This window comes from Aristolochia californica, unplaced genomic scaffold (assembly GCF_029961685.1).
Source record: "Aristolochia californica isolate CCGP_79_NKW_82.1479 unplaced genomic scaffold, dmAriCali1.0.hap1 SCAF_14, whole genome shotgun sequence".
NCBI lineage: Eukaryota > Viridiplantae > Streptophyta > Magnoliopsida > Piperales > Aristolochiaceae > Aristolochia > Aristolochia californica.
Window position 1 is genome coordinate 1,629,236 of NW_027181815.1, and position 22,699 is coordinate 1,651,934.

A 22,699-nucleotide genomic window follows, 5' to 3' on the forward strand; every position below is an offset into this window, starting at 1 on the left:
AAATCACATTATTTTGTTACATATATTTACAGCTCTCAAGAAATTGCAAGCGGCCTCCAGTCAGGGACTGGATATATCTATTTATTATTCTGTTAAAAAAAAGAAGAAGAAGCAAGTTTAAGGGAGGATGGCCTACCCTACATAAGTTTACAGTACAGTGAATAGTGTATACAAAACGGTGAAATGAGTGAAGGAAAAACATGGAATCTCACGCATACAACACCTCGCAGTTGGTAGGCGCAAAGTCCTCGAACTCCGCGGGTCCCTCCACCACGTCCCACTCCACCTTCCAACCGCCCCTACCGTCCTCTGCCACACTTCCCACCGCCACGTCCGGCCCGCTCCCCGCCGCGTATATTCTTCCTTCCGCCCTCGTCACCGTGTACGGCCGCCGCACCTCCCGCGGCAGTCCCTCCCCGCTCACCTCCCGCCATGTGTCCTTCTTCGGTTCGTACACCTTGAGCCTCCGGTCCGCGTGCTCCCGAATCACGAACAGCCTCTCCTCCAGCACAACGCCCGCCCCCGTCCACCCCTCGCACATCCCCCCCGGCATCTCCTCCCACCTGTCCGCCTCCGCGTCGTACACCGCCCCCCGCGGCGGAAACGTGAACGGCCACCACCACCCCTCCGTTATGTATAGCTTCGACCCCACCGTCGCCGCGTCGTACCGCGGGATCCCCGCGCGCATCCCGCTCACCTGCCACCATCTGTTCTGCACCGGGTCGTAGCACTCTGCGCTCGCGGCTGGGTCACCGCCAGCGGCTATTATTCTCCCGCCAATGCTCCCGGCGGCGAAGAATGCGCGCGGGATCCGCATGGGCGACGCCAGGGACCACGAGTTCGACGGCGCGTGGTAGGAGACGAGAGTTCTAAGCGGCGATAGGTTGTCCGCACAGGCCCCTCCGAGGACGAAGAGCCTGCCCTCCCGCGGCAGCGCGGCGGTGGCGAGGCTCCCCGGGGCGGAGAATTTACTCGAGCAAGGCATCGGTGGGAGGGGAAACCAGTTGCGGGACCGCGGATCGAAGGCCTGCCACCGAGTGTGGCCGGTTGATTTGTGGAAAACATGAACGAAGAGGTAAGGAAGTGATAGCGATAGGGATTTTTTTGATTGAAGGAAATTCGAATTCGAGAAGGCCTTCTTCCACGACCGGGAAACGGATCGAGCCAGAGTTTGGGAAGGGAAGGGAAGATGTACAAGACATTGCTCTGCAATCTCATCTGGTAAACCAGGAATCAGAGCTTCTGTTTCGGAATCATCCGATACCTCAACCTTCTCCTCTTCACAAATCCCCATTTCTGCACCACTGCAAATAACAGAAGAGTGGTTTCGTTCGATTGCAGATCCAACAGAGGTTTTATCTAGTAACAGCCAGTGCTCCCCTTCTAGAAGAAGAGGCGAGCAAAAGCCGCTAAAAGGAAATAAGAATTCCGCCAAATCCGAGCAACGGAAAGTAAAGAGATTAAACAAAAAAGTGTCGGAGAAGACAAAATGCCAAAATTCGATGACGCTGACGTCGATGCAAGCAACGAGGTTCCGCGCAAAACGGACGGATCAGCTATTCCCTTCCCCTCTGCAAACAAAAGAAAAAGAAAATGGCAAACACGGCGCGGGAAGACTAGTATCTTTCTTCCCAGTCTGCTGATCGGAGCAGATCCTCGGACGACGATCCCCTCTCTTCCACCACCAGAGCCCAATTTGCCCCTATTATATAGAAACGAAAAATGAAACCGAATGATTTCTCCAGCCGCAAACTGTGAGACTCCAAATAGATTCCACTCCCACTTCCACGAATTGGAACTAGGATAACTAAGAAGCCTACGAGAGAGAACAAAATTTACTAAAAGTCAGCGTGGTCTTGCAGAACTTTCAAAGGGCGTGAGAAATGGATGGAGACGAAGGACAGTTGTTGGATCTGATTTGACATTTGCAGGCGGTGATTAACTGTGGAAGAACAAGAAGGCATGCTCGTGAGAAACCTGGATAACGGTCTGAAGCTGAGACATGATTTTCGCCTTGGATGGCATATGGCCATTACGTGTTTGTAGAAAAGCCTGACGGAGACTCGCACGCAGCGTTTGTCCGCATAAGGCTTGGCCTTTTACATGGCCCGAGAGGAGGGACAGGCCCACAAATCTGAACAAGTTTTTCTTTTCTTTTACTTAACATGCGTGTGATGTGGTTTCCCAATTACATGGCGGGTGACACAGTGAAGTGTTGATGACTTTTACTTTAAGAGTCCTACACTGTGTCACCCGCCATGTAGTAGAATAACTTTTTAAAAAGAGTTGATTAAAATGGCTGCTTGAACTGGTTCAATTTTGACAACTTATGTCACATTAGTAGAAAAAGTGACTCACTTAAAATCAGGTTGCTTTTGTTAGGCATTGGTCTCCCTCTTTTTATCATAATTTAAAGCATTGTGTGCACATGTGATATGCCTAAAACTTGAATTTTGACCCCTAGAAAGAAAGAAAGACACTTATCAGATATCACCCACACCTTCCACCTTTGATCAAGGATAAGCATAACTTTTAGTCATAAAGCATTCTAAATTGTTATAATTTGTTACTTAGGTTTATGTTTATATGACTTGAAAAAAAAGGAAAAAGATGGACCCCATGAATAAGACCTTTTCCGAACTTCATGAACCGATTTCCCTATTTTCTTCCCATGGTACGCTAACATTTTATGTGAGTTGGTTTAGTTTTTTTAAATGGTCGATTTAATTAGAGGGCAGTTAAAGCTTTATTACCCTTTTTGGGGTTGATCTAAATCAAACTCTCATGTGAGCTATCACAATTATTAATATATCTTAGATTAAAAAAAATTATGTCATTATTACATATGAAGAAGTATGTTAACTTAACTTCAACTAAACACGATTGATCTAATAACGAAAGCTATTCCATATGAAACATGTGAAACGACTAAGATAATCATTGATCATGATCGAACAACCGATATAGCCGTTTGGTATGTTTCACATATAATGACTTTTCATATTGGATCTCCCCCACTGCACCCATCTTGTCATTTCTCCCCGTGAAACAAACAGCGGTTGGTGGGTAGGTAAATGTCATTCCATTGTTAAAAATCAACATTGATAGCCAAAAGCAAGCTTTTCCAACGTTTTTTCGTTCCTTTTGCTTGGTTACAATTAGTAAGATTCTTAAGAAACTGGTTTCTGAAAGTAGTTTGATTTATGTAGGTACCAATGTTATAAGGACCGGACCAAACCAGTTAGTTTCATTGGATTCAATTAAAACCGACCATTGGGACTTCGAGACTGAACCGGGTCCAGAGATCATGGCAAACAGACAATCACGTTATGAGCGAATCTAATTTTACATTTCTCTGTACATCTACAGAACTACAGTCTTCTGTAATTACAGGATACCCATCTCTTCAAAGTTCAAACCATGTCCGGAGTCTCCAATATCCTGTGACAATCTCTCTGTCTTTCTGCTCCCACCAGCCCTTCAACTATCCTTTTCGCGATACTCGACCAAAGGTTCCAGACGATCTCCTGTTTTCCGTCGCGGGAAGAACTGGAGCCCTCTTTGATTCCGACGCTTCCACCATTTTCTGCAAATCTCGAGAGGGAAGTGATCTCTGATATTGATCGTTCGCCGGACGGAAGCAAGTACCTCGACGTAACGAATGAATCGGCGTTCGAACCTGGAATCGAAGAAAGTCGACGAAATCGCTTCTTCTCCATCTCGTCGTTGGTTCTCAATCCTTGGCTGCCGGGCGATGTTTGTTCAAATAGTTCAACCTGCAAGAATTTAAAGCGTCCGGACCTTTTAAAGATGGCTAGATCTTCCGCCTCGACTTTCCGGCGACACAACGGACAGCCTGAGTGGCTTTCCAGCCACGGGTCGAGGCAGTGTCTATGGAAAACGTGTTTGCACTTGGGCAGCACGCGAAGGATCTCAATATCCTCGAACTTGGAGAGACAAACTGAGCACTCAAGGTCTTTCGTCGATCCCTTCAACGCAGAGAAACGCAACATAGGGATCAAGTCTACTATCTCTTTATCGACTCCGTCCGGTTCCGATTCCGTCTCAAGCTCATCTGGGTTGGTGACGATGGGGAATGTTGGCCTCGACGCCTTGAAGCGGAATTTTGAGCAGATGATGACGGTGAATGTTGTGGTGAGGACTAAAATTGCCATGACAAGGAACACAACCGGAAACGAGTTCGAGAAACGAGGTGGCCCCTGGCTATGACGATCCCGGGTTTGTGCGAAGCAGGAAGACAAGGCGCAGCAGCAGAAGAGAAGAAAACCCAATTGATCCATCCTAGTTTTCTTCAAGAAAGAGATGTGATCCGGCGACTGTGACCGTGTTTATAGTTCCAACTAAAGCTCCATGTGATGTCTAAGCATGAGTTTAATTTGCATGGAAGAAAAGAGTTTCAGTAGAGCATGGGATAGAAGGAACGATCAGAACCGTCCATGCATGTCTGTGTCAAGACTCAGAAACCCCTATATATAGATTTGACCGTTTAGAAGCTGTTATCTAATTGGTTGGCTTGTTCTGACTTCTAATGCTCTATATTTGAAAATTGGATCATCTTCCAATGAGAAATTGCTTAAACGGTTGACCCTAGGCCGAGTGACATACTTAAACTACATGGACACGGAAGCCATCCCTTGAATCATAAGTCACACGTTAGTATAGAAATATAAACTATGAATGAGATCTTTCTATCGGGTTGAGATTTGTGAATTTAGAGAATATTATTAAAACTAATCCCCCCTTGAGATCGTATAAAAAAATGTTTAGACCCATTCAAATGGGGGGAGGGTAGTCTTATTTACCTTTTCTATCTTCGTCTCCTATGTGGGTCAGGTTCAGATAGGATTCGGGTCGGGTTTAGATAAGCCTATCCTCAACCCGAAACCCCACTAGGTTTTTTGCCAACCTGGGGTAAAATTACAAACTTGAACCTAAGTTTTTTTATCAGGTTGGGTTGGGTCGGTTTTCCGTAAAACCCAACCTGGTTCCCACCCCTAGTTGCATGACTTTTTATAAATTAAAAATAAAAAGTATATATCTTACTTTTACAATATATAAATTATAACTTTTAAATTAATAATTTAATGTAATATTAAAAGTCATGAGTTTATATAAATAAATAAGATAAGATATTTTATTATATAAAATTCTTTGAAAGATTAAGCTTTTATAAGATGGATTTATTTAATTTTTTTATTAATAAATAAGAGGATTTTTGTTTATTTAAATTAATAAATTAATTTAAAATTAAAATATTAATTTAATTCATTAATTTAATCGGTTAATGAAATTTGGCTTTGAGAGAGGCTGAGAGGAGTTAAATTGAGCCGGAGAAGGAGAAGACAGGAAGAAGAAGAGACGACGGTGAGAAGGAGTCGAGGGACTCACGAGTGAAAAACGAGATTCACTCAGCGTGGACTAACATCTGTAAGTGTGGAACCCACAAATCTGTTACCCGCTTAATCGCCACGTTGAGACTGGGACCCTCTTCCCCCCCTCCCCCTTGAACAAGCCGAACCAGAATCAGAGAGGAAAATCAGATAAAAGACGGACAAAAAAAAGATCAAGAGAAGTCCGCAGTACAGATCTGTGCGTTTTTGCTTCTTTTGTCTCTTCGTGTTCGTATCCGCCTTTGGATTTCTGGGTCGAATCTATTACCGGGAATTTGGGTGAGCTCGATTTGAGCGCGAGGATGGCTAAGGATAACATCCTTCGCGCCCTGGTCTTGCTGCTATGCTGCGTCTGCCTGCTGCCTTTTTCTCGTGCAATATGGTTGAACCTCCCTTCGACTGGAACCAAGTGCGTCTCGGAAGAAATCCAATCAAACGTCGTCGTTTTATGTGATTATACGGTCATCTCTGACGACCGAGGCCCGGCGCCAAAGATTTCGGTCAAGGTAATGAATCTTTCATCCGAGTTGACCTATATTGGCTGTGACGTGATTTATCTGTTAATGATTGGGGTAGTTTTTGTATGAATTTTTCCTTTTTTGTTATGTTTTCTCTTGCGAGCAATTGCCACTGAGATCACTTCCAAAGAAATTTTCTGAGCCCAGTCATATAAAATTGATGATAAATCGAGCTACAATTAGTTCAGTCACAGTGGGCGATTCCATTAAAGGGATGTGCTTTTAAGTTGGGAAAAGTATTTTTCTAGATTTTTGTCTGTATATTGAGCCTTGCTAAAATTATCACTTAAAACACTGGGTTGCAGTTGTTCCTTGACATGGAAATCGATTTTATTTTTATTGGCGTGAATGATCCAATGTTGTCTAAATACTAATTCAACATGCAAGAGATGCGTACAAGTAATTCCTGTATCAAGGCGATGAGAAAGTTTAATTGCGACTCAGACGACTGTTTAATAGTTCAAGTCGCAGGGAAGCATATTTCTTGCACCAGCATATTTGCTGCACCACAACTGAAAAACCTACTTCAAAATATCTCTAGTTTGTTAGTATTTCAATAAGAAACCTGGTTCCTATCTGGTGTTCATCAGCCACCATATTTGGTAACTACTTCTCAGGATCGTTAGAGGAACACTTAAGTAAATTTGGATCTTGTCATGAACACTCTGAAGGCCTTTTTATAATGTTGAAATCAAAGATATAATATACAAATCTATTATTCTGCACTTAGAACATGAATCTTACTTAGCATGACTATGTTAGATTGAAGAGTATCATTCTACTGCTAATAATGAAACACAGAACTTACTTTCTCAGATAACTAGTGAGTGTTCCTATCTCTTGAATCTTGATTTCAGTAATTTAAAGACATTAATGGATGTATTCATCTATGATTTCAACATTATTGCTTTCTTTTTTTCTTTGAAGAGGTGGTAGGGTAGCAATACTACTTTCTTACTGGACTAACTGGTTTACATTACATGAATCCTTGACAAGTTGTTCTATGTTGGGTAATAGGTCCAACAGTTTGCACTTATTTTATTTGCCGGATTGTATTTGAATTTCCAATTCAGTTTCACAGGTTTAGTACAGGAGAGTGAAATAAAGTAATAGCTACCTCTTATTTAAGATCTTGACATGCAAGTTATTAACAGTCAATACTTTCTTGTACTCTTCAGGTGACTTCACCATATGGAAACAATCTTCATCACACTGAAAATGTAACAACGGATCAGTTTGCATTTACAACAACTGAATCAGGGAATTATCTTGCTTGTTTTTGGTTGGATAGCTATCATCAAGGAGGAGCTAGTGTTAGTATTGACTGGAGAATTGGAATTGCGGCAAGAGACTGGGATTCTGTTGCAAGGAAGGAAAAAATTGAGGTATATACCCTGCATTTGGCATTCCTATGTAGTTAAAAAATACATATTACAACTCCTCATGTATTTATCCATAAAATTAATCTTACATACTACATTTCAAAACGTGCACCTTTTCTCACTGCTTTTACAAGAACAGGGTGTTGAGCTTGAGCTAAGGAAACTAGAAGGGGCAGTGGAGGCCATCCATGAGAATTTACTATACCTGAAGAATAGGTATATTGCAAGAGAAGTGTTCCAGATTTAACTTTGAGCTTCTTTTCATGAAATGTTGCATAGTTATTTAGTTTATGGATACAGGGAGGCAGAGATGAGAACAGTGAGCGAAACAACGAACTCCAGGGTTGCATGGTTCAGTATTATGTCACTGGGTGTCTGCATAGGAGCCTCTGTTGTGCAACTGTGGCATTTGAAGCGCTACTTTCAGAAGAAGAAACTCATATAAAATACCAATTGGTGCTATTTTCATGGTAGGGAAATGTTCAATCGTGAAATTTTAGAACATCATATCATCTTTATTATGGATGTTGTTCCTGCAATGGAAGTAGCATCAATAACAATTTTTTTTTAATAACAATGAAGTCACGCACAAAAATCAAAATTTTCCAAACCATTGATAAAAATCTTTTCGCTCTGTGGTGCGTTTGAGGTGATTCATGTTGATGTAAATGCTATTCAGCAACATGCTGAGTGGTAATTGTTGAGAGTAACTTATCAAGTTTGGAATAACCTTTTAGATGTGAACATCAAGCTGGGAGCAAAAGCTTTCCATGTCAGAGTATATGATCTTGAAGCAGGATGAAGAGTTGGAATCGATAATGAAGCGGGACAAAGCACTTCACCTATTCAAGATACAACTCAGAGATCAGTCTCGCAGTGATAAAATTCTCAGTTCTTAGGCTATTGCAGACTTTTGGTTTGGAGATCAAAGGTCTAAATGAATCCTGGAACATCAAGTCACAGATGGGTTTTTTACTCTGTAGACCACCATCGTACATTGATCTTGCATTGAAATTAAGTTAGCAGCTTGTGGAAGCTGAGGTAGAGGGTTAGTTTTTGAATAATTGTGCTTCTTGTAAAAGTTTGATCTTTGATCTTTGTTTCAATTCTTGAAATTAAGTAAAATTGTGAAGGTAGCAACCTAATAAATGATCACTGTTTTATTAAAAGTTTCAAATTAATTTAACTGAGAACAATAATTTCCAAAAAAACGGATGTTTACAGCCTGGTCAGGCCCACTTTCGAACAATCCCAGATGATCCTTGCTTACTCTGGAGGTCATTCCAAAGAATTATAAACGTTATTCTGTGAACTACTCGTTTCTCAAACTTGATTCAGCTCTATCTTGGGCATCTGTTCGATTGAGAGAGTGAGAATTGAAGAAGAATAATATACTTTTTCTTGTTTACAGCTTCTTTTTTAATTAACTCGCTTCATATCAGGTATGTGCCTTTGCAGGCATCGATAATGTCAATCGTTTTTGACATCCAATAAAAACTTACAAGGGCCACCGTCACCAAATGCTGCAGCCTCGATGATGAGTTAAGACTCTTGAGAATTTTTAGCAGCTCATCACTACATTTACAAATCTTGAAAACTATTTAGAGACAGCTTTGATGTAGTTACTGTTAACAATTTACTCGGCTGAAACATGTCAACCAGATGTTAGATACTTGTTTGCATCTCGGTAAGCTACCCACCATGGGAGCTTTTTAATGTCAACTCCATTTTACTTCCCCATGCCGATTACTAGGCATAAAACGCAAGAGAAATATAATTGGTTGCACAATAGTAAGTCTACCAGATCTGATCATTTTGGGACAATTACAAATAATAATTTACTTTTATAATCTCAGAAAGAGAGAGAGAGAGAAAGAGTACCCTACTACTTTTTTCTGCCCTTGTTTTTCCCTGTGCCCTTCGGTAAAGATTTCTTGCGCTTCTTGAAGGACTTCGATTTGGCCCTCATAACTGGTTTCTGCTTAGCCTTTTTAGCAACTTGCTTTAGTGGTTTTTTCTCAGATGAGCAATGTTCCTTTTCTGATCCACATCCCAACCTGGGAACATCTATTGCATCAACATTCTCATCTATTCGAGAGAGATCCATAGTAGTCACAGTGACTGTTGTCTCACCATTGTCATACATTTTTGCTCCTTCAAGTAAAAAGTCCCAACATCAGTAACTTCCATCAATAAAAGAACAACTTCAAGACCTACACTAGTTTACACTTTCGAAAGACAGTCATCTGTATGCAGTAACTTGGTGATAATATCCATAAGAGCAATCAAAGCAAGCTTTTTTGTTTTCTTGGCAAACATACAAAGGGCCTACTTTCTATCAAAATTTGTGAAAGAGTCTGTATAAAAAATCTAGAATGCTTAGATCAGAGTCATCAGACAAAGCTAAATCTCAATTACAGTGCTTGAAAGTGACTTGTCAGCTGATGGTTCACACTCAGCATGAGGAGAGAATCCACTATTAGGACAGTTTTTTTCTTTCTTTTTTTATGTTTCAGAATAGCATCATAGATTCTATGGGTGTTGCTTATCAACAATCAGGTTTTATAAAGATCTACTCATGCTCCACTTGTCGATGTGCCACCACATATTTCTTGGCTAAACAAACTATAAGCTTTCCATAGTAGTATACCAGAAACTGACGTAGTTTCTTTAGGGCCATCCTCCTCAGGTTCATCACCGCATTCATTCGGCCCAGAACCACTCCCTACTGTATTCACTGATGAAACAGCTCCATACAGAGCAAATTCTTTCTCAAGCTTCCTCTACAAAACAGATATGAACACAACAACAAACAGTTAGAGGATAGGGACGATCAACCAATAGAATTATTCCCAAAATAATTTGACAGTATTGTTATAGATTGGTTTTCATTTTTAGTGTTTGAGGGCAAGACCATTCAAATGTGTGTGTGTGTGTGTGTGTGTGTGAGAGAGAGAGAGAGAGAGAGAGAGAGAGAGAGAGAGAGATTGCCGATCTAAAACTAGCCAAACGTCAAATCTAGATCCTTATTGAATGTGCATTCATTAACTTCAAGTTCAAACATAAATTAATATTGTGAACTGATTTGTTAGATAAAGAAGTGTAGTGATTTGGTCATCCAACAAACTCAATTGGGTTATTAAGATTCAGATAAAGTCAACGAGAACTGCCATATCACATAATTTTAAAGATGGAAGTCATGGGACTACCCAACCAATACTCAGTAATAGCCACTGATGCTAAGGTGGTTGAACTTAGCACACAAATGAGGGAAAATGGAAAAAAAAAAAAAAAAGAGATCATCCTGTACCACTTGACAACCATATAGTGGCATAATCAGACATATACAGTGCCTGAAAAGTTGGATATTAGAATTTGAGACAACTGCACTGAGTTGATTGATTGCTAATTGATAATTCCAGATCTGAACTAATTGGAAATCAAACATGACTACTGATCAAATTTTTAATTGCAAGGCCTTAGCATGATATTTGCATTGGATCCCTCACAAACTACTTGAGGAAAGAAATCTGGGCAAGGTACTGTTGATAACTACCATCAACAAAAGTCAGTTGGCAACTGCAATCAATGAGTAAAAATACAAAAGATTCATCAATATGAAGACAATGGCTAAGAATGTCATGTCAGCATGATTTGCGAAGTACTGTCCATGATTTGTTCTTGCAAGGAATGTAAAAATAAAAAGCAATGTTAGACTCCCAAGAGGTGGGCACATTATATCATTGAAACTCCATAGTCCCACCATCATGCATCCATTCAGACTTCAAATACATTTCAAACATTAAGAGATGCTTGTGGGGACTGAATTTGGAACCATCATTCTCACACATGTAATTTAACTGAAAATTCATACTTTGTTTCAAATACATCACTTAGTTCTCAGGTAAACATGTGATGAAGTTCAAAAATATCAATAAACAAATGTTTTGGAGTTCATATACTTCAAATGTGAAGTTCAAAGAATCTTGTCAGAGATCCTTAAAAAAAAGTACTAACAAGCATTTCTCTGAATAAGTGCGTGATGAAGTGATTGTGATGAAGATACCACTAACAATAAAGAGAAGGGAGAAGGGAAAAGAAAACTGAACAAAGTGATCAGACACCTCTTTTTTTTTTTTTCCTTTTAAAGTGATAAGGTGTTTGAAACCCATGGACTGCGTTCTCAGGTAACTTGGAGACAACAACAAAAAAATTATTCGACGTGCAAAATAAATAGATCAAGGATGCCCTCAAATAGATCAATATTAGTTAAAATGAGGGCAAGCAAAAACCTCTTGCATTGTTTGCTTATGGGTCCCCACGTCCATGTAAGCCAAAGAACTCAAAATACCCTACATGCAACAAGCTATTTTCTTTCTAATAAACTCTATAAAGTTTACCACGCAAATTGATCCTGATCACTAACTGTTACTTTAATGAGGTTACTGACAGAAACCCCTAGTCGTATCGCAACATATCTCTTTAAGAGTTAAATCATATTCAATTATCTATAAATGCAACGAAAAGGCAAAAAACTAGAATACTCAACTTACAACTCAAAACCAATAAGAACTAGCACACGGACCAAACCTTTTTACGTTGTCCAATGCGCTTGAGCCTTTCCTTTTCCTGCAACTGCCGTTGGGCTTCTTGTCTCCTTTTCTTCTTTCTCTTATGGAACCCAGTAACATAATCCCTATTAACAAAAAAAGTTGAAGCATAACGAAGATAACGTCTCAAATAAAATTAGTGCCTCATTAGCTCACTGTCAATCTGCTAATATGGATGGAACAAAGACCGTAAGAAAAAAAAGTTCAATCTAAAATTAACATGAATATGAAAAACAGAAAGAGAGAGAGAGAGAGAGAGTACTTGAGATCTTTGTCGTTGAAACTAATAGAGAGCCCTTTATTCCGGAGAGCTCTCTTTGTAATGTGACGGGCGCGAAGGTTAGGGTTCGGGGCCTCTCCTTCTTCGCCTACTTCCATTGTCGGAGCAGGAACAACCGCTAGAAATTCAGCAGCGAACAAAATCAGCAGGATCCCTTGGAGCGCGCACCGATTACTCGCTATGACCTTTCAGTGATAGTAAGGGCATGTTTGGAACTTCAGACGATGTTGTTTGTCCCGGTACTAACACTACTTTATAAAATCACCAAAAAGACCTTGACCTTAGGGCGGGTTATTAGTAGTGCACTTTGAAATACACCAGGATATACAACCTTTACTACCAAATTTCCGAAACAGACAACCATGCTGACCGGTACAGGTCATATCGGCTGCTACATAGACGTAATCATATTTTGGCAGATACGTAACCCACCTCTGCATGAGAGACCAATTAACAGGTTTCAGTGTCCCTGGAGACTATAACAAAAGACTGTTTTTTTTTCTTCTCAACTACTACACTTCAATCCGGTCGAAAAAGAACAATTTCATGCTTCGGCATTAGAACACTGATTCTAAGGTTCTACAAATTGGTTCTTATTTGAACAATGTCTACCGTTAGTTTCAGCGTAATTCTGTAAAGTTGCGCGTTTAGTACTCGAGTTGGAACTAGTACCAGATTATTTCTGGAGAAAAACAGAATTCATTCAGGGATAAGCGAGTGAGGTGGTTCCTTTCCCACAAAAATGTTTCACCAAACTTTTTAAGCAATCTGTCCTACGTCTGTTAAAGAAAACTATTTTACTCCATGAAAGAAAATTAGAGACTGGAGTTATTTTCTCGAGTATCTACAAATTCCAGCCTCTGTTTTATCGATGAAAAGTGATGAATGCATGGTGATTTTAGTTACAAGTTGCACAAAATCTTTACGGTTTAGGGGACAAATGTGGGCATCTTTTGAGAAAAGGCTTCGCCTAGCTCAATGCCTCTGCCATGATGGAACGGTGGGAAAGCTGTTCCTCATAGAGTTTCCTAAAAACTCTATATTTGGTATCATGGTACTTCTTCACTTTGGGGTCTTTCGATGGATGTATGACCTGGAAAAGACAGTACGTTCATTAAACCTTTTTAGTCGTCTGCGTGCACCATGGATTTCCCATACTCATGCTATGTCTTTATCCAGGACCAGAATAATATACCTGACCAGCAGCATTAAGAGCTTTCATGGCGTTGTGTAGGGTGGCATACTTCTTTGCTGCAACAGCACCAACTATGGCAGCACCCAAGAGAACAGACTCATTTTCTCTTGGGAGAATTATTGGGCAACCTGATAATTTGAGCAGATTCATCATTCAACAAAGAAAGTGTTCAAATGAATCTGAGAGAGCTTACAAGAAAAAATATGTATGTTTAAGAGAGTGAGAGAGAGAACTTACCAACAATATCAGCATGCTCCTGAATATACAAGGGGTTCTTGGCAAGTCCACCACAAGCAAGAAGAGTGTCAATCTGCAAATGAAGTATGCTCACATGAAATCACCTAAGGCTGATGGTTTGGCTTCCAATTAATCAGAGGTAGTAATGATCTGGTCAAAAGCTTCTACAATGCAAGTCGTGCATTTCGAATAAAGATGTCTTGACCATGATTATAAGGTGATTTGTAAGTTTCCTTTTATCAATACAGGGGTGGACAAGAAGAACCAAGTTCATTCCATATTGACTCAGGCACAGCTAGGCCAGGATGGCTGTTGAATTAGATTCAGCGAAAGTATCCAGAGACAAATTTCACTTTATGCAGCCAAATGCTGCAACAATGTCCAATTATTCAATATCAAGAAGTGGCAAATGATGAAGGAATAGATGTACGTCCCTTTTTCTTTTTTTTTTGAATGGCAGACCACCTCTTGTTCTAATGAAGACAAAGGGATTGTAACTAAAAACTTGTGAGTAGAGTGTATAATTTAAATCTGAAAACTAAGAGAAGAAAAATTATGTGCCTTTAAAGAAGCAAGAAGTTCAATGTTGACGTAATTGTGCTTTATTATTTAGTCTGTGCCAACATAGTATGAGATGGCTTAGAAATTTTATGCAAGAAAAATTTCCTTCCTCTTAGGGAAAACTCAAAAAGAAACTATGGAAAAGAAGCATGTTAAGAGTGCTTCCATAGTTGAAGTACATGCCTTGTGACCATGAGAATTGCAATGCTCCACGATGTGACGAGTACCATATGCAATACCCTGAATTGTTGCAAGGTATAGAAGCGCCAGTTGTTTTTCACTTGTATCAAGGGTCAATCCACATATGATCCCTTTAGACATGGGGTCAGCAATGGGAGACCTGAAAAGGGTAACATGTGGTCGTCATTTCATCTGGTCATCATCTGATGTGAGCTCAATAAATCTAGACTCATTTATTCATGGATATATCTCTACTTCATCTTAGATGTGGGACCATGGCTGGCATACGGTTGTTAGAGTTGAGAAGGGCTCTCAGCTTTTAAGCCTTAAGCTTGATTAGATTAATTAATCTATATGAAAATTCAAGCCTGACAGGCTTGGTGATTTTCTACACCTACATGTAATGACTTGTCTTTCGTACAAAGACAACTATTAGCAAAAAAACAAGCAACAAAATTCCAAAATAACCAACCAAAAGCAGTAGTCAGCATCCCAGACTCGGTTCAACTTTCCAAAAGAAAAATTCTTCTTCTTCTGAGTGCAATATTAATTACTTAAGCATTAGAAAAAAAACTTAAACAAGAATCTGTTAGATGAAAGGTGCAGCCAACAAGCTGAACAACAGAGGATCAACAAAAGTGTGAGAGTGAGTAAAGTAAGATCAAACTCTAATTAGTCATAGACGTCTCTCCATTTACTAAACAAAATAACCTCTATAGTTTGTCCCGTTCAACTTTCTAAACACAAAAGAACATCAATTCGACTTTTTTGCCTGTATGTGAAAATATAAATAGAAATAAAAAGTAACAAGAGAATAACTCTTAACTATGGCACTCTTTAACATTCCTTGAACCTGCACTGAACCTGAGAAATCCAAGAATATCCTAAGAAAATACATTCAATGACTCAGATCAAGTTTTCCCCATCTAAGGTCAAGCACGATGAGTGTAAGAATAAATTGAGAATTTGAAAGTGAAAAGTAAGGAGTATGCTTCTCTAGAACAGAGGTACCGATTCAAATCACCAGAAACAAACAGAAAAAACAACATATTTTTTCTTAGTAAGAATGCTACTAAGGACAAGATTTTGATGTTTGAAAATGTTTTTTTTTTCGAAGACTCTTGTGTATAATGATGACTTGGTGAAGTGAAGCAAAGATTTTTATATTTTAAAAGAAAAACTTCATCCCTCATTTTTTTGGCTTGATTATGGATGTGTCACTCTTAAGGACAAGCCCTGACAGCATCCCCTCATCATGTTGTACCTTAAGCTAAATTCAGGAAGTGCTTTGTCACCAGAATGCAAGGTTACAAATGATTTCTGTTGACTATCAGAAGATACAGAAGAGACTGTCTACCTGTTCCCATGGAAGTCTGGAAGGACATGAAGATCTTCTGTTAAGGCAGAAAGAAAAGGAGCTTTCAAGTCATTTGCTGTAGATTCTAACATCTTGTTCAGTAATTCATATGGGGAAACACCTGGCAGGTTCCATATAGAGAAGGGTAAACGACAAGGTGTTGTGATGTCAAGCAGCAAAGCATTTTCAATCAAGAACAAGAAACTTCATAATAATTGAACTAACCCTGTGAGGCAGCCCGATTTGCAAGATGAGGAGAAGCGACATGGTTGTCAACAATATGATCCAGCAAAGCACCAGTTGCACTTTGACCACCTTCAGTAAGCCAGTACTCCGGTACCATCGCTAAATACCAAAGATTAGCAATTAACAAGGTAAGCAAGTGCATTCATACACAAATAGAAAGACAGAGACTAAAATACCTGACCAGTAGGGTCCCCAGACCCCAGGAATAAATACTTTATTCTGTGAGACAGCCATGTGACAAGTAGATGTTCCACACACTAATACCATGCGATTACATATGGAATCCCTATGAGCCCCTGAAACAAGCAGAGTTCCTAAATAGAAGGGAAACCTTATTCACGAAGAATGGGCACAGCCTCAGATATGCAAAATCAGACAAACCATTGGCCTGAGGTTCCATTGAAGACATGCTTTCTATTACACCCACACCACCAGCATGGGCATCAATAAGAGAAGTTCCAACAGGAGTTCCAGCTAACAGACCCAACTCCTGAAAATTCAAAAAGTCCAGTAGCGGAATATGGAAATTAGAAAGTGGAAAGTGATTCAGCATATCAAATAACGTCACCACAACCACCCGAAGGAGGTCCTAAACGGAGGGCCCAAATTCAGTAAAATGATGACTTTATACAACGAGAATTGACTTCAAGAGAGCACAACTTGAAACAATGTGAATTCCTCATTATTAAGTTTCTTGCCTTTGCAGCAGCTGGTGTCAGACCAGATCCCAATGGATGACCAGGAAATGCAACACTTCTACCTGTTCACAATCAGGAGATCCGACCATTGAGTAATGAACAACTATAATCCATAATGGTACCTTCAGAACTGAAGATAAATAATAACGAGACAAAAAGGATAAGTGCATATAACTTAAACTACTATTTGTTGAACTTCTAAAGCTTGCCTCCATTGAACAGAAATAAGCAGGACAACCAATTGAACAACCAGGTGATGTTTGAACTGAAACTAATCAACTTTTACCAGATTCTATGGTGCTCCAAATATTTCTCGGTTGTTCTTTAGCGGCTCATGAATTTAAACTCTTCATCAGAAAAATTATCTTATATTGAGCTCAAGAGATGACCATAAGACCAACAAGCATAGTGGAAGCTTTCTAAGAACATCGAAACTCATATGAGGCACATCAAACTGATGAAAGACGTTCTAATCAAAACCCTACTTGAAGAGGCAATTGTTAGACATGGACCAAAGGCAATTCTTCCTAGCCTTGGAAGCTTAAGCAGTACTTTTGAGCAAAACTATCAGACATTTTCTTTGCCTGTCCTTTGGGATGTTTTAACAAAGATTCACAGTCTATTTAAGTCTAGACCCACCCATCTATAGGAACTTGTACTATTAGTCATTTTTTTAATGGTGGCCCTATTTAATACCAAAAATTGTCATTCCAGAAAACAAGGGGAGCAAGCCTTTCATGCTGCCAATTTTAATTCAGTTACAACCTGACTACAAGCTACTCGTGAATGCAAATTTTCAGATAAAATATACTGAAATAAACAAGCTGCTAGCGTACCAATTTTAACATGATGCCCTTCAAAAAGGTCTCCTAACCCTACTTCATCCCAGAAAACATCATCCCATCCACATGCTTCCATGTTGCGACTATCTTCCTCTTTGCTTTGTTCCATGTGTGCATGACCAAGATAGGTCCATTTGCAGACAGTTGTGCATAGACTCCGAGTATCATCTCCCGTCGCTCTATTTGAAAGATTGAAAAAAAGAGTCCTTCAGTACAAAAGAAACGAGATATATCTTTTCAGTTAAGAAAATTTAAGAAGAGGAATTATAAATCTGTCAAAAACCAAAAAGAGAGCTCTGCAATCTGGCAAAGTTACCCCAAGTGAGGAAGCCATGTGCAGATAGAGATGCTCAATTTTTTTCCGATGAGAAAAGCAGAACTTAAAACTGTTATTAGATTTTATTCCTTGGATGTGACTCCATATTTCTGTATGATCCAATGCAAAAATGCTGCACGACCATCTCCATGGAAATACTTAATTTGCAGTATGGATATCAAAGTTAAGACAGGTCTATTACCTGAATGACAACCAGTCACTCAGATCCATCCACCGGAAGGCCATGGACCAAGACTCCTGCAAATTCTCTTTTACCCATAAAAGCTGCAAGATCATTTCTGCATCGATGTTAGACATAAATACTAAAAAATGGAAAAGTAAGATCTCCTTTTTTCCTATCCCTAGAACGAAAAGTTTTTATTAAGGACCTAAACTAAAGTTAACAAAACATGTGATAGCCGATTATGAACAAGCTAAAGTCCTTGTTTAGGTATTTACTATTGAAATAATCAGAGTCCCAACAACAGCTACAAAGTATTCTCTTAAAAAAAAAAACAACAGCTACAAAGTAAGAGAGTGTAGTTTCTTTACCAAGCTGACTTGAGTAACCATAAATTATGTTCATTGTTGTCATCTTTAGGTTGACTAGGTTGAGCATCTTCAGGTGGCTCAAGATGAACCCTCTTCCATTCAGATCCATCATTTGCACTATTGAGTTGCCATAATGGATGCCCATACCTTCTTACATTATTTTACTTTCTAATCTACCAAGACCAATCCTAGATATTCTCTTATTCTATTTCTCACCAAATTGTTTGCATTTAGATTTTCAGAAGAATAAAAAATAGATCAGATGAACTAAACATACTGTCTACATCAGAGCAAATCCCGGACTTATGTTTCAAACCGAGCATAAGTTTGAGATGTCCATGGTATACCAGTCAAACTTCATGAACTTAGATATGTTGAATAGTGTCAAGATGAAGGGGTATTTTTGTGTTTTCATATATGGATATTTGGACATATTTACCCCCCTCTCGTGGGTTGATTAGTTATGTTACCACTTGAGTTTCTATGTACTGATTTCTGCACTTAGGAGTCTGTAGGAATATATATTAAGAGGGGGCATTCTTATACTTTGTTACTGTTCACTTAAGATAATATCAAGAGTGATTAGGGTCAAGCTCAACCGCTAATCCAAACTCTTCTTTCTGCTGCAAACCTGTACTTCTTATCCCATCTCTCTTTTCTCCTCCAGTCCACTTTCTTCTCCCTCAAACCTATTTCTCTTCAGATCTAAAATAAGCCAATTAATTGTGTTCAAACATCTTAGCCAGTTTTCCTTTTACTTAGATGAAGTAACTACAGTCTTTAAATATTCTAGAAAACAACTAATGATGTTTCTCTGCCCCCTGTCAAGAGTCAAGTCTCACTTTTTTAAAACAACCTCACAAACTAAAGGCATTGTGGTCTACTTGGATTCCATATACCTTAAAGTGTATTCAACAATAAATAAAACATGACCGGGTCTATCTTATTCCCAGACACATATAAGTAAGCAAATAGGAGTATGAAATCAAATCCACTTGGTTGCTGCACCCATTTTTTGACCGTTAGCTTCAAATTTAATGACTTAGATTTTATTTCATGTCTCCCACCCACAAAAGAAAAAACAACTTGGTTCCACACATAAAGGGCAGGGACAAGTTGATGTTTTCTGCACATCAGTTCTTGTCATTGGATCAACTGTTGCTAAAAGCCTAAAACCAACAAGTTATTCAAGGCACAACTATGAAGGTCCTTTAAAACCAACAATCCAGCCGTCTTTTCATTTTCACATGACAATCTTTTCATTTATACATAAAGCATAGAAACCTCTGATGAAGATTTTATGAATTTTACATCTGACTATTACTTACCAATATTTGTCCATTCACTAATTGGTTATCTCTAACCGAAGAGAAAAAAGGAAAAGAAGAAAAATAAGCCCCAATGCTTAGCCATGAAAAAGAAGAGAGAAAGGATCCTCTGAGGTGAAAAAAAAAAAAGATTAGCAAAATAAACTGATAAATGGAGAGTGAGATTATGGAACTCAGCTATAATCACATGATGAGGAGATAAAAGGAAATCCCAAATTTGATGGGTTGAAAGTGTTGAATTTATGAAAAAGAGAAAAACTTAATTGACTTTATGTAATCAGAATACATGAACCCCTATTTATAATAGAGGAAAGTAGTAAAGTCTAATTACAATTAAACTACCGTTATCCCAATTATACCCAAACTCTAACACTTAAAGATAAGTCCTAGCATAATTAAATAACCCAACATAGATAGAAGACTAAAACAACTAAAACACCTTTAAACTGAACTCTTTTGTGAGACCTCCTTCCATAATAATTTTGGTTCTGTAAGAATTCGTATTATGAGAGTCATGTAAAAGGTTTTCATATCTTCTCTACAACAGAAAGGAATATGCATGAACAAAAATAATCACCTCTGCACTAGATTTGAGAATGGGATATGAAGGGAAAGGTCATTGCAATTTGTAAATATAGCCATATAGGAAATTCCAAATATTACTGATTTTATTAGTTTCTTTTTCTAACGAGTGGGTTAAAACTTAGGTGCAGGCAAGCATTTGATGGACTTCATTCCATGCTCATAACAGCCACACATAAGTCACTCAAATACAATCAGCCAACAAGAGCCAATTGCACTGTAACTTTTAGAAGCCTATTTAAAGCATGATTTGGTAGCAATCACAAAGAACGAATTACAACAAGCTATGAGTGTCTCACCATCCCTGTTTTTCTCAAGTGGATACACCTAAAGACAAAGACAGGCTTTGAACTGAAAGAAAGTTGAGGTTCTTAGGAAATAATCAGAAGCACTAGAATGCAAATGAGAAAAAGGGCTCCAGCAAAAGAAACCATTACAAGAGTCTCAGCAATTTTTTTTTTGAGAAAAGCCTGTAAATAAGCAATCGGTATTACCTTTGGAGGCTGCTGTTCAGGTGAGAGGGACCCACCACAGTATTGTAGTACAGGTGAATTGCAAGCATTAATCCCCTCTGCCTGCTTTACAGCTCTATGGTCCATCCATACTATAACATTTCTCCTTGCATCACCACTCCAAGAAACTGTGACAGGAGCACCATCTGCATCTACGGCAACTGCAAACAAAATGTATGTTAAAAGCAGAATTAAGATAACTCTGCTCCATATGTTTAAATTGAAGTGTGGATGATCAGTTGAGGAACGAACCAAGGGAACAGGTAGCTGCAAATCCAATGCCAATTACCTCTTCACCAGATATATTTGCAAGAGAGCATGCTGATTTCACTGCAGCACATATTGCATGCCATATATCTGTTGAGGATTGCTATAAATAAGAAAAATGTGATGTTATCAGAGAGACAGTTCATTATAGGCCACGTAAAATTTTGCCAGGAGCTTCATTTCAAAAGAGAAATACAACTCTTTCATAATGACCCACCCGCTTCGGATTTCCAGAATAAGCAACTATTGGCATGAAATAATTCTTTCGCTCATGTTATAAAAAAAAAAGCAATAAAAAATATTTAAAAAAAATATGACTATTGACCTCAATGCAATCTCCTTCCTTCCATATCTGTAAGGGGCTACTAGCTGTACCTAGCAGCTTTCCTTGCTCATCAAAGAGACCTGAAAAGGAGTATCATCAAGTCAGGAATCATGGTTGGCTCCACTTTGTTCTTTGGTTCCTAGATGGTACAACTTATCCTAAGTCTGGCAAAATTATAGCGCACCAACAAGCACCAGAATAAACACGTGGCACTGGGATGCTCTATCGATAAAGAATCGAGCTAAACAAAAAATATTGTGCAATGAATTCCGAAATAGTCTTTTACTGATTCACAAGGTAATAAGGGACATAAATTAAAGAAGGAGATAACCAGCGCATAAAATTCCGACAAAACAAGGAATCAATTAGAAATTAGAGCAAGAGGAAAAGCTGCCTAAGTATGACACAAACAACAGCAAGACAGTAAACAAAATATAAGTAGACAACAGTAAGAGGATCATCTCGTCTGACGTGAAACCAGACAACACAAGGTAGAACTATTTCCGAAAAACTTCACCGTCCCAGACAATTCAGACAGCTCAGTCAGGAAATCGAAAAAGCTTCATCACTGAGCAGGCAGGGACGGTTCAGATTGCCGTTTCGAGGCAAACGTAACAGAAAATAAGGCGGCAAGCAGACGTAGAGATGTATTACCTGCGCGAGCGCTGCCGGTGCCAACGTCGATGCCAAGGAAGGCACTACGGAGAGGAACTGCAGTGGTCATCTCGAGATAGGAGGGATAGACGAAGGCGGAGGCGGAAAGGATGGTAGAGACGGAGGACGGGCTGCGATGGGGAGAGCGGGAGGGGAGAAGAGGCGCAAGATCGGGCCCAGGCGAGGCCCACGACGGCTTTCCGCCTGTCATTTCTTCTTGTACGCTGATCTGCTCCTGACGACGACGACAGCTTTAGAGATTGGATTTAATTAACTGAATTGTTAAATTCGAGATTAGAGCTAATCCCCGAGACTCAGCCTGAGCTATGGATGACGGAAGTTACGAGTCACAATAGGCATGCAGATGCAGGAAGCCAAAGGACAATTTATCGGCACCCGACCTGGTCATCTCTCTCCATCCACGCAATACCGTTATTGTCGATATTTGTCCTTAAATACTCTTACATCCTTGAGAAATGATATATTCGTCTTTCACCCTCTAATTTCTTATATGGATGGATCATGGATTTAGGTCAGATTTACACGATGGAATGAAAAATAATATATATTATAATTTATTATGAAACTTATAATTATTACTTGTAATAATTTATATATGACAATTAAATTAATTTTAAAAATATAG

At 39.2% G+C, this 22,699-nt stretch overlaps 5 protein-coding genes across 8 annotated transcripts; 1 reads left to right on the top strand and 4 right to left on the bottom strand.

Moving 5' to 3' along the window:
* Positions 1-25: 25 nt before the first annotated feature.
* On the bottom strand, positions 26-1,751 carry LOC137950667 (F-box protein AFR-like). The gene has a single exon (XM_068797252.1). It carries the CDS (start codon positions 1,292-1,294, stop codon positions 209-211), a length of 1,086 nt encoding a protein of 361 aa, XP_068653353.1. The 5' UTR covers positions 1,295-1,751; the 3' UTR covers positions 26-208.
* Positions 1,752-3,413: 1,662 nt separating this feature from the next.
* On the bottom strand, positions 3,414-4,301 carry LOC137950173 (RING-H2 finger protein ATL5-like). The gene has a single exon (XM_068796554.1). The coding sequence runs from the start codon at positions 4,299-4,301 to the stop codon at positions 3,414-3,416; it is 888 nt and encodes a 295-aa protein (XP_068652655.1).
* Positions 4,302-5,575: 1,274 nt separating this feature from the next.
* LOC137950398 (transmembrane emp24 domain-containing protein p24delta3-like) lies at positions 5,576-8,398 on the top strand. Of its 2 annotated transcripts, XM_068796844.1 has the most exons (5): positions 5,576-5,917; positions 7,108-7,314; positions 7,451-7,527; positions 7,612-7,781; positions 8,049-8,396. In XM_068796844.1, exons 1-4 carry the CDS (start codon positions 5,714-5,716, stop codon positions 7,754-7,756), a joined length of 633 nt encoding a protein of 210 aa, XP_068652945.1. In that variant the 5' UTR covers positions 5,576-5,713; the 3' UTR covers positions 7,757-7,781; positions 8,049-8,396. The 2 variants fall into 2 exon arrangements, with proteins under 2 accessions (XP_068652945.1, XP_068652943.1); XM_068796842.1 differs by having other exon boundaries at positions 7,612-8,398.
* Positions 8,399-9,038: 640 nt separating this feature from the next.
* On the bottom strand, positions 9,039-12,405 carry LOC137950606 (uncharacterized). The gene is made up of 4 exons (XM_068797171.1): positions 12,184-12,405; positions 11,902-12,007; positions 9,962-10,094; positions 9,039-9,465 (listed from the first exon to the last, which is right to left on the bottom strand). The coding sequence occupies exons 1-4, from the start codon at positions 12,297-12,299 to the stop codon at positions 9,197-9,199; spliced, it is 624 nt and encodes a 207-aa protein (XP_068653272.1). The 5' UTR covers positions 12,300-12,405; the 3' UTR covers positions 9,039-9,196.
* Positions 12,406-12,900: 495 nt separating this feature from the next.
* On the bottom strand, positions 12,901-22,343 carry LOC137950038 (uncharacterized). Of its 3 annotated transcripts, none has more exons than XM_068796384.1 (15): positions 22,054-22,343; positions 21,400-21,479; positions 21,060-21,177; positions 20,790-20,959; positions 18,036-18,118; positions 17,512-17,696; positions 16,676-16,737; positions 16,359-16,467; positions 16,154-16,273; positions 15,957-16,076; positions 15,732-15,852; positions 14,378-14,534; positions 13,634-13,706; positions 13,397-13,524; positions 12,901-13,294 (listed from the first exon to the last, which is right to left on the bottom strand). In XM_068796384.1, the coding sequence occupies exons 1-15, from the start codon at positions 22,262-22,264 to the stop codon at positions 13,172-13,174; spliced, it is 1,860 nt and encodes a 619-aa protein (XP_068652485.1). In that variant the 5' UTR covers positions 22,265-22,343; the 3' UTR covers positions 12,901-13,171. The 3 variants fall into 3 exon arrangements, with proteins under 3 accessions (XP_068652485.1, XP_068652484.1, XP_068652486.1); XM_068796383.1 differs by having other exon boundaries at positions 20,790-20,968; XM_068796385.1 differs by having other exon boundaries at positions 20,790-20,968; positions 21,060-21,164; positions 22,054-22,341.
* Positions 22,344-22,699: the final 356 nt, after the last annotated feature.

What these genes read in the sequence shown, in the direction of transcription:
- LOC137950667 (XM_068797252.1), bottom strand. Translation starts at nt 1,294, where the DNA reads ATGGGGATTTGTGAAGAGGAGAAGGTTGAGGTATCGGATGATTCCGAA.
- LOC137950173 (XM_068796554.1), bottom strand. Translation starts at nt 4,301, where the DNA reads ATGGATCAATTGGGTTTTCTTCTCTTCTGCTGCTGCGCCTTGTCTTCC.
- LOC137950398 (XM_068796842.1), top strand. Translation starts at nt 5,714, where the DNA reads ATGGCTAAGGATAACATCCTTCGCGCCCTGGTCTTGCTGCTATGCTGC. An exon ending in CGCCAAAGATTTCGGTCAAG is followed by an intron (nt 5,918 to 7,107) that starts GTAATGAATCTT and finishes TGTACTCTTCAG; the next exon opens with GTGACTTCACCATATGGAAA. An exon ending in CAAGGAAGGAAAAAATTGAG is followed by an intron (nt 7,315 to 7,450) that starts GTATATACCCTG and finishes TTACAAGAACAG; the next exon opens with GGTGTTGAGCTTGAGCTAAG.
- LOC137950606 (XM_068797171.1), bottom strand. Translation starts at nt 12,299, where the DNA reads ATGGAAGTAGGCGAAGAAGGAGAGGCCCCGAACCCTAACCTTCGCGCC. An exon ending in TTCAACGACAAAGATCTCAA is followed by an intron (nt 12,008 to 12,183) that starts GTACTCTCTCTC and finishes TTTTGTTAATAG; the next exon opens with GGATTATGTTACTGGGTTCC. An exon ending in GCATTGGACAACGTAAAAAG is followed by an intron (nt 10,095 to 11,901) that starts GTTTGGTCCGTG and finishes TCTGTTTTGTAG; the next exon opens with AGGAAGCTTGAGAAAGAATT.
- LOC137950038 (XM_068796383.1), bottom strand. Translation starts at nt 22,264, where the DNA reads ATGACAGGCGGAAAGCCGTCGTGGGCCTCGCCTGGGCCCGATCTTGCG. An exon ending in CCAGACTTCCATGGGAACAG is followed by an intron (nt 14,535 to 15,731) that starts GTAGACAGTCTC and finishes TACCCTTTTCAG; the next exon opens with GTCTCCCATTGCTGACCCCA. An exon ending in GCAATTCTCATGGTCACAAG is followed by an intron (nt 13,707 to 14,377) that starts GCATGTACTTCA and finishes CTTCATTTGCAG; the next exon opens with ATTGACACTCTTCTTGCTTG.